Source organism: Prunus persica, chromosome G4 (genome assembly GCF_000346465.2).
Source record: "Prunus persica cultivar Lovell chromosome G4, Prunus_persica_NCBIv2, whole genome shotgun sequence".
Lineage (NCBI taxonomy): Eukaryota > Viridiplantae > Streptophyta > Magnoliopsida > Rosales > Rosaceae > Prunus > Prunus persica.
In genome coordinates this window covers 5617000-5633155 of record NC_034012.1, presented here as the reverse complement: position 1 = coordinate 5633155, position 16156 = coordinate 5617000, and the positions used below count along the sequence as shown (strand labels likewise).

Below are 16156 nucleotides of genomic sequence, written 5' to 3'. Positions count from 1 at the left end.
GAAAGGTTTAGATGACATGAGAGATGAGAGTTGAGCTATTATAGATTGATATGTTGAGTCTGGATGGGAGCTTATAGTTTTTTGTGTTGATATTGCTTATATCCAATATTATTTTGTGATTTTCATTTTACTTTAAGCTCAAAATGAAACGTAGTATTAGTATAGAAAAATGCAGTAATCTTGGTTACCTTAACCCAATTTTAGATTTTGAATCATTCATGTTATCTTATCCCCACAATATGAGATTTTAGGTGCTATAATCAAACTTAAACAAAGCCTCCTCATAGTATGAAAATGGATGTGCCTCATTATTTGGTGAAAATCTAACCATTCATATATGTTTGACCTTGGAACATTGATAAGATAATTGCAATGCATGACATGCTGCACAGTAGCTTAATGGAGTCATGGTCAATGTCACATGCAAAAGTTAATGTAAATAGACTAAGAAAAAACCATATAATATAATAAAAATGGAAGAAACAAAATAGAAAAGACAAAAATGGAGACCAATAATGCTCATGAGTCATGGGGAGGAGGCTTAATGGTTTCACAGTCTTTTCTTCTCCTCCTTTCATTTCTCGATGTGCTTCTTCTCTCTTACTCTCTACCATTGTCTTGTTCTTTGGCTTAGCTCTTTTGCCATGTCTTCATCTTTGCCCAACTTTGCCAATTCACTACTGTTAATTCTCCAAAATTTTACTTTATCTGAACCGGTTTAGTCCAACGGTTTTCTGGTTCATTCAGACCGTTTAAGCTTTTGGTTTGGGCCAAGCAAATAGTAGCCGTTATCCAGACAATGTTCAAAGTCTTTCAATTATTTGAGGAAATTTCAAAATAATTATAATAAGAAACTAAAAATGTGACCAAACCGAATTTTCTTATAAAAACAATCGAGAATTCTTTAGAAGTCTATAGGAGAGATTAATTTACCCTATTTGTACTCCTATTTTATTGTAAAGAATTTTGAGTCATTATTTCTTCTCCTTGATTTATCTCCATTTTAGTCCCTTTTACTTTATTTTATTAAAAATCACACTGATTCAGGATTTTTACTCTACTTATTTTGACAATAGAAATTAAAAGTTAAGTGAAATAAACAAAATAAACAAATTTTTTTCTGAAGTATCTCCAATATCGCCTAAGTTTGAAATTAAAAACTTTGTGGGATATATGGGAGTGCTATGAAATATGGGAGAAGAGTCCTAGTCAACTGAAATTAAAACAACAGGTTGGAATAGCAAATAAAAGATGCGTTGATGCCCAAAAATGAATCGTCACTTTCGGTCTTGTGGGCCTTTCGGTAGACGTGGATGATCTGCAAGATAAAGAGCAATGATAAGACTTTGGGTATCGATGTGATACCGGCTGAAAACTCTCCGATACTTAAGTTAGCTTAAAGACAAAGCAAATAGTAATTTGGACAGCATAAGAGCTAAGTAGCCGAATATTATTGTTACTTCTCTTTTTAGGACTCGTGTCCTATTTATAGAGGTCCGAGACGAGTGATCTTTGATTATAGTTTTGATGTGGTACTGTAAGCATCTCTTGAGAGGCCTTTTTTAACCGAATCGACATGTTAGTTGCCAAAGGCAAACCTATTGTTGATGATTGTTTAATGGGCCTCAGTGGGCTCCTTTTATAAATCCCATATAACCACATGTTGTAACCACATGTTGTGAAATAATTGGCTGGTCAAATATGATATAAACAAGATGCTTCATAAAGCTAAACATTTAGCCAAACAAGTCATGGAGGTGGTGTTTGTTGATGATGACCAAATGATGAAGATTTACATGCAAGTCACACAGATGCCTTTCACACTAGCCATTCATCACTCTTAATACCTATCTTCCACAAATAATTGTACTAATATATTTTTTGCTAGACAAAAAAGTGATATTACTTGAAGTACATGTTGACTTGGTAGCTCTATAATTATGTAGCATTTCCCTAGTGTGCATGCAAATATCTGTGAGAAAACTAAACCCTAACAAACTAATGGGTGAAAAGTTATATATATATATATATAATGTTCTTCTTTTTGTGCTTTTTTCCAGGGTGCCAACGTAATTTTTGTTGAGTCGTGGATTTGTATCATGCATTTAGACAATAGTCAATTTAACTCATAATTCAAATTTACATTGAGTCGTGGATTTGTATCATGCATTTAGACAATAGTCAATTTAACTCATAATTCAAATTTACAGTATAATAAGATAATATTTCTATATATGTGAGCACTGGCAGACGTATGAATTTTTTAGCAGAGGTGCAATTTTGAAAGGCTAAAAACTCTTTGTGGATTGAACATCTAAGACTCTTTACTTAGATTGACCTTAGGTCCTTTCATGTATTCATATCATACATGAAAAATTGTTTTATGTAGATATATTTACTAAGAATGAAAAATGGTTTTTCGAAATAATCATTTTTTCAAGATAATTTTTGGCGGCTTTTATTCCTTACACATCAAATAAGAAAACTTGATTTTATGGGATTTTATTATGAAGTATATATTGACTTTATGAGCCATCATTTTTAGTCTAAATCTTATTTTGCACTAAAATTGATTTTTCATATTTTGATTTGGTGGGAATTTGATTTTCTAGTATTTTTATTTAAATCCAAATGGGGGGTACTTCCTTATTTACATTGTAAACTTAAGTAATGGAGTAACATAAAAATAAATGAAAGTTTCAACGAAAATAAGGTAATTTGTATATCTAGAGTGCACCACCACCAACTGAGCAAAGTGGCAATTTGAAGCACCTACAATGGTTTTTCTAGCCAAGAAAGGTGCAGCTACACCTCCTTGCGCCTTAATAGATCCGTCATTGTATGTGAGAGTACATTATATTATGAGATAACGTAGCCCCATGAAGTAAGAATAATAGTGATTTCGTAGAGAACATTTCTATGTGTGATATATGTACATTATATTATGGGATAACGTAGCAATGATAGTAATTTTTCATGACTTACGCCATTCAAAACTTGGAAAAGAAAAAGAGATGCAATGCTTGGGTATTGACTAGATAAGATTTTCTCATCCTTTACAGCTTAATGTGGCCCAATAACATCATTACATACACTTACACATGTGCAATTTAATTGTACATGTTTATTTTTTGGTAAACAAGAAATAAAACTGGAAAGTTCTCAAAATTGGGATGCTTAAGCCTAAGGCACCATGCTTTCAAGAGTTTTCACACTATTTTCATGGAAGCAGTCAAGAATTGCTGTGGCTTATCCTTTGCTATTTTAAATAGAAATGTGACATCTTTGCTTTTGATTCATTGGTCTGGCGCCGACAACCAAATCTGTCTTTGGCCTTTTGTCCCTCTCTCTCTCACCCAATTTATAAAAGAAGCAATAAACTACTGTACATGGATGATGGCTTTCCCATTTTCCCACAGTGCAAATTGCAGAGAAAAAGAAAACAACTTAACTAATTTACAAGTTACAACAACTGGCTGACGACATTGTCTGCGTCACCCTAGCCCAGCTGGGATCGCTGATGCCATCTCAATCGTCACCAAAGCGACTTCATCTCCTCTAATGAAATTTCTCTCCTTCTTCTTACTCTCAAACTCTCTCTCTCTCTCTCTCAAACCTCTCTCTCTCTGTTGTCTGACTCTGTTGCTTTGAAAACGAAAAATGAAATTTCGGAGCCTCATTCGGACTTGGATATGACTCGTACCCTTTTGCATCCCATCTCTCTGTTGTTGTCCTCTTTCCTCTTTGTCGTCAATCTTGGGATGTGGTATTTCTGAGTGGTTGATATGGTTGAAAGTTTGCTTCTTTTTCTTGTGGGAAATTTTGGGTTTTTGTCACAATTGTCCTAAGATACGTCCTTCTTTGGTTTTAACTTGTTATCTTCGTCTGGGTTTTGAAATCAGGTGAGATTTGATTAATTTTCATACATCTCTTTTGTTGAATCTGTGGTATGTTCTGTTAGACAGTATTAAAAATACAACATAGAATATAGTGGATGCCCAATTTGGTTTCTACTGTTATTAGTAGATCTCTACCTTCCTTAATCTAGTTCTGTAGATTTTGTCTGTAATTCCACTTTGGAAGCTTGAGCATAGCAATTTTGAACCAACTTTTTTTTAGTGGTATTGTGGTCAGTCAGTGTTTAGGTATTTGTCATATCAAACTTATCTCAGTTTGAGATAGTAGGTCTTGCTATTCAGCTCAAATTCGTGTATTATGTTTATGTCATTTCAATGATTCCAACCTTTCAAAATTGAAGAGTAAAAGTCCCAATTTGTGATAGTTTTATATTTCTTGAGTGTTAAAAATTGTAAATTTATTATTTGTCATCATATTGGATCTTCCCCTTTTGTTTAGTTTATTTTTGGTACTCTGTTTCTCTTACTTTTTCCTTTCTTCAGAACACTTTCTCTTATACGTCTTTACCATATCAATCATCAGGATCACAAGAGCTTGTGTTCTTAGAATTAGAAAGCGTTTGGGGTCTTATTCTTCAAGGGCTATAGCTAGTTTAGATGTTAATATCTTCAATCAATGGGTTATGTGATTAAGCTTGACGCTGATACATCCTAGGCTCCACCTTTAGGTCTGAAGTAGATTAATGGCTAATTCATCTGAACCATCATCCTCTTTGAGCTTTACTTCATCATCCCATATATCAAATGGTTCAATAAGCCACAACTTTTCTTCCTCTGGTTCTGAATCTGTGCCTAGTCTTGAAGTCATCAGTTTGAGCAAGCTTAGTTCTAATTTGGAGCAGCTCTTGGTTGATTCTGGCTGTGATTATAGTGATGCTGATATCATAGTTGAGGGGATTTCTGTTGGCGTTCACCGATGTATATTGGCTTCTAGGAGTAGTTTTTTCCGCGATCTATTCAAGCAAAAAAAGGGGTCTTCTGGGAAGGAAAGCAGATCAAAGTACTGTATCAGTGATTTGCTGCCTTATGGCGATGTTAGATATGAAGCCTTCTTGGTTTTTTTGAGCTATGTGTATACTGGAAAGTTGAAGCCTTCTCCCATGGAGGTGTCAACCTGTGTTCACAATGTATGTGCCCATGACGCGTGTAGACCTGCTATTAATTTCGTCGTGGAGTTGATGTACGCTTCTTCCATTTTCCAAATGCCTGATCTGGTTTCGATATTCCAGGTTGGTGTTCTGTTATTTTGAATTTCTGATCAAGATTTTTATCACATTAAGCCATCAGTCAACTCTAGAGTTCATGATTTCTGTGGAGCTGAGCATGAGTGAAGGTCCCTTTCTTTTTATTGATTTCTGTTGTTACTAATGGTTGAACCATTGTAGTGGATGAGGTGATTGAAGTCACCCCGCAAATTTCTAATGGTTTAAACTGTTTGACTTTATTTTTTGAGTTCTTGGCTACAAAAGTGTAGAGCAGTTTTGAAAAGAATTAATGTTCTTTTTTACCTCAATTTTCTGGGGCATGCTAGTTAAACTAAAGTAATTGATGCCACCCCACAAATTGTTATCATCTCATGTACCTGGTTCCATTAATCCTTCAACATCTACATATCACTTAATAAACCAATTTTTCCCTTCAAGCTTACATTAATGTAGTGGTAGGGGTATAATGTTGTTTTGGTGGCTTTTTATGAAACATGGTTTTGTAAATTTAGTCCTATTTTTTCTTGCGGTCAATTTCTACCCAACTTGTTTATAGAATGTTAAGATAGATTGCTCATTTTTTTGATAAGAAAAATGGAATTGTTCTGATTTGGTTCTCTATGTATTGGCAGCGACGCCTTCTTAATTTTGTTGGGAAAGCTCTGGCAGACGATGTTATCCCAATCCTTGTAGTTGCTTTACATTGTCAGTTGAGTCAGCTCATCACTCAGTGTATAGAGAGAGTGGCACGATCGGATATTGATAGCATCTCTCTTGAGAAGGAACTTCCTGATGAGGTTATTGAGAAAATTAAAATTCTTCGCCGCAATTCTCAGCAAGACTGTGACCCAAACATGCCAGCAGTGGACCCTTTGCATGAAAAGAGAATCAGGAGAATACATAAGGCATTGGACTCAGATGATGTTGAACTTGTGAAACTTCTTTTAAGTGAGTCTGCTATAACCTTAGATGAAGCCAATGCTCTCCATTATGCTGCGGCTTACTGCGATCCTAAGGTTGTGACTGAAGTGCTTGGTCTGGGTCTAGCTGATGTTAACCTCCGGAATTCTCGGGGTTACACAGTACTTCACATTGCTGTGATGCGCAAAGAGCCATCAATTATAGTATTGCTTCTGACTAAAGGAGCTTGTGCATCAGAGCTGACATCAGATGGTCAGAGTGCTGTTAGTATTTGCCGGAGGTTGACAAGGCCGAAGGATTATCATTCAAAAACAGAGCAGGGGCAAGAAGCAAACAAGGACCGAATATGCATTGATGTTCTAGAGAGGGAAATGCGTAGGAATCCGATGGCTGGAGTTACATCAATATCTTCCCAAATAATGCCTGATGATCTGCACATGAAATTGCTGAACCTGGAGAATAGAGGTAACATTTCTAAGACCTTCCCAATTGATTAGTAAAGGCATAGTGGTGGCAGTTGATAGTCACTAGGTTTTTTCTCCAGAAACTCTTCTGTTTTTTACTCCCAGGAAGGAAACATAATATTTGCTTTGAGATCTTAAACCAATGAATTGTTTCTTTTATCTTTTATTAATTACTCTCTTGTTGCAAGTTATATTTTTCCTGCACCGGAGTGCTACCTACCAAAAGGAGGTATATATCCTCTTGTTATCTTCATAGTACAAGTTGATTATTGAGCCTCATGTCAAGGGCACATACTGATATTTTTGCTTCGGTCCGTTACCCTTCCTATGGCATATATCAATGCACGGTTGACATAAAACATATAGCTTTATCCAGGCTATTATATTCTTTCCGTTCTAGTTTGCAAAGTCATCTCTTTAGACTTTGGGTGTGGACATGTAGCCTTCTGAATTTCAACCTTTTTCCTTTCGTATTTCTTCTTTTGATTGGTTTAGTGTGCCTCTGAGTCTATGACATGATATCTTTCACTTGTTAGATAAGACCTAAATTGAATTATTTATTGCAGTGGCATTTGCGCGATTGTTATTCCCGGCTGAGGCCAAGCTAGCTATGGTCATTGCCCATGCTGAGACAACCTCTGAGTTTGCTGGGCGCTCTTCATCAAAAGGCTCAAGTGGGAATTTGATGGAGGTTGATTTAAATGAGACTCCCACTGTGCAGAACAAAAGACTCCATTCTAGGTTGGAAGCCCTAATGAAAACAGGTAAATGCATGCTTTTATCTATATTCTGGTTGAATTGCAGAGTGTTGGTTGATTATTCTTTTTTTTTCTCAGTGAACTTATGGTTATTAGAATTCATATCCAAGTTAGCAAGACTTAAAAATTAGCCACGTCTTGGTCGAAAGAATAAAAAGTTCATACTATCATAGTTATGCTATTCTGAGCCTTCTTGTCATATTGTGGCAGTCGATTTGGGTAGATGCTATTTCCCTCATTGCTCGGAAGTCCTGGATAAATTCATTGAGGACGACCTTCCTGATTTGTTCTACCTTGAGATGGGCACCTCTGACGAGCAGAAAATAAAGAGGATGCGTTTCATGGAGCTTAAGGAGGAAGTACACAAGGCCTTTAACAAGGACAAGGCTGAGTTGAACCTCTCTGGGTTGTCTTCATCATCCTCCACGTCGTCTCCGAAAAAACTTGGTGCAACTCAAAAAGTTAGGAAATTGTGAGGGCATGTAAATTGTATCTATTAGCCTTCTGAATACGAACAAATTTTTTTTGTTTGTTTCAAGGTTACTGACAAAAGCTTAGTAAGTTTTGGCTTTTCTTATCAGTAAAATCTTGGCAGATGCGAATTGCCCTGTTAACTACACGAAGTATCCTAGTTTTGTAATTCTGTAGAAGATGTGGTTCTGGATAGTTGGGATATTTGATCGATGAAATTAGTCGATTTGGGTAACTGACACGTATTGAGAAGGTATGTAAAAGTTTCCTTGTACATGAAAACCAACTCACTATTGGAAAATGAAAGATCATCACCAAACAAAAGCAGAACACGAACAAAAGTTCACATGAATGAATTTACAGAGAAATGCTCAATACAGTGTTAATGAGAATGGAGGCGTCAACCCGTGTTCATTCCAACACTTCACCTGAAATTTTTTTTTTAAATACAAACGGTGGTCTGATTGGATGAATTTTTTAATTTAGACTTCACTATATATTATAACTTTTGTGTTACATTAGACGAAATCAAATTTTTTATTTATTTCTAATACAAGCCATAATGAATGAGAAATGAACGTTCTCAAATCACTTAGATACAAGTTGAGAAGTTATCATTTTTGTTTGCCTTCTCTCATTACTTCAGCTCAAATCTATGAGCATACTTATTTTTTAATTAAAAAAATGGAAAAACGTGAGTCAAGTTGAAATATCACTAAAAAAAACACTACGTTTACTGTTGGTGAAGCACTAGATTATGTGCTAAATGCTAGAAGTTGAGGAAGCCCCAAGACGAAGTCCATACTGACATGTACCCATGATTGATCTGGCAATGGCATATACAATCCTGCATTAGTTCGTGCACCACCCTGCAACCTTCGACAAATCTGGTAACCTCACGCTGTAAAATTGGCCAAAAATAAGATGCCATCACCGACTGCAATGTCTTGTCTCGCCCCATATGCCCTTCATTGTGCAATTCACTAATAATATCCAAACGCAAACTAGAATCTGGAATGCAGAACTGATTCCCTTTAAATAGAAAACCATCATGTATGAATCTGATATGATAAAATCAAAGCGTAGGCCTGCTTCCACATCACACAAAATAGGGGCAAAGTATGGGTCAGTAGATAACAAATCACGTATAGAATCAAAACCCAAAACATGGTTCTTCATGGTGATGAGAAAGTTTGTTCTCCTGTTCAGAGCATCTGCTACTCGGTTCAAGGCACCTGACTTGTGCTTGAGAACAAAAATAATTTGTTGCATATATGATACCCACTTCATATTATTTCTCTTCATAACTCACAGAGATGAAAAGACTCTCCATAACTTTATTCTTGAACCAAGATAACTCCCAAATGTGAAGAGACACTTATTTAGTACAGGTTATTAAGACATTCCTCATGCATGAATGCGATTCCAACGGTCCGTGTAGGTAAATGCAAACCGGTCTGCATGAAGATATCTTCCATTTTTGTTTCTGATATACTTTTCCTATACAAATATTTGAGAACAATTAACTCAAGTCAATCGAAGTTCAAAGTCTCACAGATAATATATTGCAACTAATTTATTTAGTTAGTTTGAGTAAGACTAATTAAACAAACTAATTTTGAACATCTAAAACTTGGTTCATGAGTTGGGTTGATTAAGCCTCTCTCTTTGGAATGTTCCACTCTGGTATTTGAGACGCTACAAGAACAGAGGAATTTAGTGACAACCTTTTCAACTGCAGGGATTTTAGTCAGCAGCAGAAACTTGTCTCCCTATGTAATGAATCTTGAATTTAGGCATTTATACATATATACCAAAGTGCTTTCTATTCAAATAATTCCTACCTATTCATCGGCAACATTTTAAGATTTTTCTTTCTCAGACTCGTAAAGCCTGCATGAAGGTTGCTCAATATTCTTCAATATCAATTCCAGTGGATATGAAGGAAAAGGCCTTCAAATATAGTGTACAAGTTCAAATCAGTAAAGGGAGCTTTTGCTCGATTGTCCCAAGTAAATCAAGATGATCATGTGACCACTTACAAATATTACTTTGTAAAAAGGAATATTTATATCTTAGAATAAAAGCCCTTTCTTTTTTTTTTCTTTTTTTTTCCGCAGAATGGAATATATATATATATATATATATATATATGATAAACAAACAAAAGTTTACCCTATGGAATAAAGGCAGTTACTAATATTCCAAAGTATTTTCCAACCCAGTGGTTGCTAATTCATGCTTGACATGAGCATGCATGAGAAACTGACAACTAAAGAAAAAATAAATAAAAGTTCACAGGACATCTTTCTTGGGTAGCAAGCACCTTCGTTCTTATCCAAACCTTTAGGCCCTGTTTGGTTCATGGAAAGGAGATTTGGGAATGGGAAGTTCATGGGAAGGAGATTTGGAGATGAGAAATCAATTACTTTCCCATGTTTGGTACGTCCAAGCATGAAAAATCGTTGTCTGGCCCATGTAAAAGTAAGGGGGGAAATGTGAAGCCATCCTCCAAACTTGAGTTTTGTTTTTCCTCCTTATGGGAAAGTTTAGGAAAATGAGCCAATATTAAATAAACATTTTCATGACCATTTTGTCCCCATTAACAATTTAGAATTACAATAAATCATTAAATGCATTCTTTTTTTATTTGATTTAATATGGGTATAATTGAAAATTTATATAAACTTTATTTTCCATTCCTACTCAAAACAAACATGGGAATAGAAATAAAGTGATATCTCCCAGTTACTTTCCTCATATTACTAAACGTGGGAAAAAAAGTTTCCATTTCCTATCTTTTGGAAAATGACATGAGAAATGATTTCCCCTCAAATTTGTTCCGTGAACTAAATTGAGCCTTAGCGGGTTACACAATGATATGAAAATCATAGGTTTATATGCATGCCCTGTAAATGACCAACCAAGCCTTGTTTTTCTATCGGTATAAGTAAAAACAAAGCATTGGATGGAAGAAGTGTATTGAAGAGATGGGCGGTCGGTCCTCAAAACGACGGAGGACTCCTTCCCCACCACCGCCTCCTCCCCCTCCACCTCCGCCGCCTCCTCCCCCACCGCCGCCGCCTCCTCCCCCCACCTCCTCACCCTCCCCCCACCCGCCGCCCCCCTCCCCCACCGCCGCTTCCACACAACCATGAAGCTATTTTGAGAGATGCTGACTCACCCATCAACAAATCCTCAGTGGAAAACCTTCTTGAACAGCTCCGTGCTGGAATAATCTTAAACCAAAAGAGAAAGGTAAGCCCAGCATCTGAAATTCAAACACTATGCTCAGATGATTTAGTTTTGTCTTGTGAAATGTGATGTTCCAGTTCGTGCCGAAATTCAGCTCCAAATCAAAATATATGGGGCTTTTAATTTGATTTAAAGAAGGGAAACTTGTAGTTGTAAGTGAACTTAGAAACCAACCATCTTTGGTTATGTCATTATTCTGTTATTGCAGAAGTATTGGGTTGACAAGAAGTCCAACAACTGCTTTATGGTGTATGCTAGGGATCTCTCGATCTCTTGGGCTGAAGACGATCGTAACTGGCTCTGGCCCTCCCTGCAAGAAACCAGGTACCAAAAACTTCAATACATAACTTATTGGTTTCTCAGTTTCTCCAGTCCTATTGAAGTTGAAACAGCTAAACGCAATATACACAAAAAATAATAATAATTAAATAATAATCATAAAATGCTATCAGTACTCTCAATCCTAACTCAGGTTTCATTGCAGTGGTGTCTTCATTGATGCTGCTGAAATGATTAATGAATGTTGGCTAGAAGTGCATGGACAATTTGAGACTACAAAGCTGTCACCAGGAACTCTGTATGAAGTTGCGTTTGTGGTCAAGCTGAAGGCTTCAGCTGAAGGATGGGATGTTCCAGTGAATGTCAGTCTCACTCTTCCAGATGATAGCAAACAATGGCATGAAGTTAAGTTGAAGGAAATCCCAAGAGAGCAATGGATAGATATTTCGGTTGGCGAGTTTAGAGCATCACCGGAAATACCTGGGGACATGGAGTTTTCGATGTATGAATATGATAGTGGGAAATGGAATAGAGGACTTGTTATCAAGGGTGTTATCATTCGGCCTAAAAATTAAGTTGCAGAATACTCAGCTTTGCTTATGAGCAGAGAGATGATTTTCTGGGTTTTTCATATGAAGACAGATCTGAGAGAATTGCCTATGTAAGAAATAATAAGAACAGAATAATGAAACAATGATACAACTTCCATTTCTGCTTCAATTAGAACCAGGCCAATTCGAATTTTAATGGCTGGTAATTTAAGACATAAGCAGGAGCAGCTGTCATCACATATCATCATCACTTAGCTTAATTTGGTTCAACCACTATTAGCCCATTTTCAGTTTCATTTCATTTGGTGAGAAATATTTGATGGCATTGGCAACGTTCTTACCAAGCTTCTCAGGTTTTCATCACCAATATCATTCCCACAACCACATTCTAACAACAAGTTGATATATCTGACTCCCTCAGCACCTGAAAGTTGAAACCTTCTCAAATTTTCCCAAGATTTCACAACACACGTACAAACATTCCAAAAACCAGTTTTATTTATAAAAAAAAAACTGATGCTGCCCATGATGAGCAACATGGCTCAATTGACCAAGCTGCCAACAAATGGATAATCTCATTTATTTAACTTCCTTCTTAAGTTTACTGTGTCAAGCAATATAATATTCTTCAATATCAATTCCAGTGGATATGAAGGAAAAGGCCTTCAAATATAATGTACATGTTCAAACCAGTAAAGGGAGCTTTTGATCGATTGTCCCAAGTAAATCAAGATTATCATGACCACTTACAAATATTACTTTACAAAAACGAATATTTATATCTTAGAATAAAAGTCCTTTTTTTTTTTTTCCTTTCCCTGCAGAATGGAATATATATATATATATATATATTGCCTTTTATTGAGAGATTCCTTAAATAATTTTATTTAAAAGACCTCCTTTTTTGATATGGAATAAAGGCATTTTTTGATATTCCAAAGTATTTTCCAACCCACTGCTTGCTAATTCCTGCTTGACATCAGCATGCATGAGAAAATGACAACTAATTAAGGAAAAAAAAAAAAAAGTTCACACGACATATTTCTTAGGTAACAAGCTAAAACTTTCATCCCCATCCAAACCTTTAGGGCTCGTTTGGTACGTCGGACTGTACTGACTAATTTCCGTCGGATAGTATTAATCTGTTCCGGAGAGTACTGACTATTTATCCATAATATTATAAGGCGTTTAGTGCTGTTCCGGATAAATAATCTGACTAAGTTATACTGTGTTTGATGATGTTTCAGATAAAATCAGATCATACTATTTATAAATTAAAAAATTAAAAAAAATCTTTGATAATTTTAATGGAAATAGAGATTCAAATGACACAAATTTTTTTTTGGTACGATTCATATGACAAGATTTGTTTTTCAATTGTTTTTGCCAAGATTTTTTTTCATATAACCCATTATCATAATTGTAGTATCTCATAAAAATTCCAACATACTCGCATATGTTAATAAAAACAGTACCAAATAATGTATAATTCAAAGTGATCACATATTGAAGGTGATAAGAGCAAAAGAGAAAGTTGTTCATAAACCAAACTACATCAAAGAGTGAATCACAACTCCCTCGCCCCAAGTAAGAGAAGAACAAATGCTTTTCTCATAGCACCATCCAATGTCAGGAATGTTTTTTCATCACTTGCTTTCTCCAAAATTAGCTGTAATGCCTTAATTTGGTCATTTAATAGACAAGTCCATCTTTTGCTTTTCTAATAGCAATTGACAAAGAAAAAAAAAATAGTTCCTAGAATTCAGGTTCATACAATTTTAATTTTGTAATTTTGCTCTCCTAGTCGTCAAGTATGTATGTATTCAACTAAACTACCAACACTAGCACAGTTGTTTGTTTTTGGACGAAAACTGGCAATACTCTGTTTAATACCAACAATCTAAATATTCCCACAACGTCGAATCACTATATTACATACAAAGAAAACATTCGATTAAAAAAAATGCCAATAAAAAAAATTCATAACCTAATTTCCACTAAAAATTTGAAATATATAAAACATATTGGAGAGAGTATGAAAAAGAGAGAGAGAGTGAGAGATGGATACCTGGAGAAGAGTGAAGAAAATAACCTGTGGAGAAAATTGTATAAAACAACCCTAGGGAGAAGAAGATGAAAAGAGCGTCTGATTTTTTCCGTAAAACGTGTGTTCTTTTTCCCTAACCGTATAATTAAGCGTGTATTATCTAAACCGGGGTGTGTGAGTTGTATTAGTTAGTCAGGTAAAGCAAGTATTAAAAGCCCAACCCGTATAAAATAGTCGAATAATTAAATAATACAAGTTGACACCAAACACCTGACATAGACTATTTACTCATATCCAGAGTCTAATACGGTGTACCAAACGAGCCCTAGTGAGGTACACAATGATATGAAAATCATAGGTTTATATGCATGCCAATGTAAATGACCAACCAAGCCTTGTTTTTCTATCTATATAAGTAAAAACTAAGCATTGGATGGAAGAAGTGAATTGAAGAGATGGGGGGTGGGTATGGGCCCAGAGACCCCACCGCGGCCTCCTTCCCCACCACCGCGGCCTCCTTCCCCACCACCGCGGCCTCCTCCCCCACCACCGCCGCCTCCTCCACCGCCTCCGCCTCCTGCCCCACCACCTCCGCCTCCTCCCCCACCGCTGCTTCCACCCAACTATGAAGCTATTTTGAGAGATGCTGACTCACCCATCAACAAATCCTCAGTGGAAAACCTCCATGAACAGCTCCGTGCTGGAATAACCTTAAACCAAAAGAGAAAGGTAACCCCAGCATCAGAAATTCAAACACTATGCTCAGATGATTTAGTTGTGTGAAATGTGATATTCCAGTTCGTGCCGAAATTCAGCTCCAAATCAAAATATATGGGGCTTTTATTTTGATTTAAAGAAGGGCAACTTGTAAGTGAACTTAGATAGAAACCAGCCATCTTTGGTTATGTCATTATTCTGTTATTGCAGAAGTATTGGGTTGACAAGAAGTCCAACAACTGCTTTATGGTGTATGCAAGGGATCTCTCGATCTCTTGGGCTGAAGACGATCGTAACTGGCTCTGGCCCTCCCTGCAAGAAACCAGGTACCAAAACCTTCAATGCATAACTTATTGGTTTTCTCATTTTCTCCAGTCCTATTGAAGTTGAAACAGATAAACGCAATATATACAAAAAATAATAATAATTTAATAATTATCATAAAATGCTATCAGTACTCTCAATCCTAACTCAGGTTTCATTGCAGTGGTGTCGTCATTGATGCTGCTGAAATGATTAATGAATGTTGGCTAGAAGTGCATGGACAATTTGAGACTACAAAGCTGTCACCAGGAACTCTGTATGAAGTTGCGTTTGTGGTCAAGCTGAAAGCTTCAGCTGATGGATGGGATGTTCCAGTGAATGTCAGTCTCACTCTTCCAGATGGTAGCAAACAATGGCATGAAGTTAAGTTGAAGGAAATCCCAAGAGAGGAATGGATAGAGATTTCGGTTGGTGAGTTTAGAGCATCACCGGAAATACCTGGTGACATGGAGTTTTCGATGTATGAATATGATAGTGGGAAATGGAATAGAGGACTTGTTATCAAGGGTGTTATCATTCGGCCTAAAAATTAAGTTGCAGAATACTCAGCTTTGCTTATGAGCAGAGAGATGATTTTCTGGGTTTTTCATATGAAGACAGATCTGAGAGAATTGCCTATGTAAGAAATAGTAAGAACAGAATAATGAAACGATGATACAACTTACATTTCTGCTTCAATCTTAATGCCATCTGAAGCATCACAAATTCTTTTTTAACGTAGTTGTTAATTAGCTGTGTTCATGATTTCAGAAAAACTTCTCAGTACTTGGCTAACAAAAGCTGCATTTCACAAAAAATTAAACTATGTACAATCACTTCCTTAAAGCCAATAGTACATTTAATCTACGAAATCGCACATCTGGAACACCAAGATTTCTGCTGAGGGAAAGGAAAACTTAGTCTTCACGCATCAGTTTAAATATCTTGGCACATGAGATTCTCCTAAGCAACAGTTCGAACTACTTACCATATTCTGGAACTGAAGGTTTATGCTTTGAGGTTTCACAACTCTTTTTCCAAGTATAAATGGGAAAAGAAGTCATGTTGTCTTCAATCACTTGAGCTACAAGTTAATGTCGACATGCATACAAGGGTCTTTGGTTGCTCTGATTGGATGATTTTTTTTTCTTTTCTAATATAAGCGATAGTTTGATTGGATGAAAATTTTAATTTAGACTTTATAATACAACTTTTGTGTTACCTTAGAAGGAATTGAGATTTTATTTATTTTTAATACAAGCATAGAA

The 16156-nt window shown here is 36.1% G+C and overlaps 3 protein-coding genes across 5 annotated transcripts; all 3 read left to right on the top strand.

Annotated features, from left to right (window-relative positions):
* On the top strand, nucleotides 3275-8060 carry LOC18780434 (regulatory protein NPR3). 3 transcript variants are annotated; one of them, XM_020562313.1, is made up of 5 exons: nucleotides 3275-3902; nucleotides 4401-5146; nucleotides 5755-6508; nucleotides 7074-7271; nucleotides 7476-7888. In XM_020562313.1, the coding sequence occupies exons 2-5, from the start codon at nucleotides 4601-4603 to the stop codon at nucleotides 7739-7741; spliced, it is 1764 nt and encodes a 587-aa protein (XP_020417902.1). In that variant the 5' UTR covers nucleotides 3275-3902; nucleotides 4401-4600; the 3' UTR covers nucleotides 7742-7888. The 3 variants fall into 3 exon arrangements, with proteins under 3 accessions (XP_020417902.1, XP_020417903.1, XP_007214668.1); XM_020562314.1 differs by having other exon boundaries at nucleotides 4441-5146; nucleotides 7476-7773; XM_007214606.2 differs by having other exon boundaries at nucleotides 3378-5146; nucleotides 7476-8060.
* LOC18781395 (protein PHLOEM PROTEIN 2-LIKE A1) lies at nucleotides 10656-11993 on the top strand (the record flags this gene model as incomplete). Its single annotated transcript, XM_020562309.1, has 3 exons — nucleotides 10656-10994; nucleotides 11200-11315; nucleotides 11476-11993. Coding segments are annotated over 3 exons (825 nt in total), but the record flags the coding sequence as incomplete, so codon positions are not given.
* Nucleotides 14191-15498, top strand: LOC18780076 (uncharacterized protein PHLOEM PROTEIN 2-LIKE A4). The gene is made up of 3 exons (XM_007214373.2): nucleotides 14191-14597; nucleotides 14796-14911; nucleotides 15073-15498. Exons 1-3 carry the CDS (start codon nucleotides 14337-14339, stop codon nucleotides 15440-15442), a joined length of 747 nt encoding a protein of 248 aa, XP_007214435.2. The 5' UTR covers nucleotides 14191-14336; the 3' UTR covers nucleotides 15443-15498.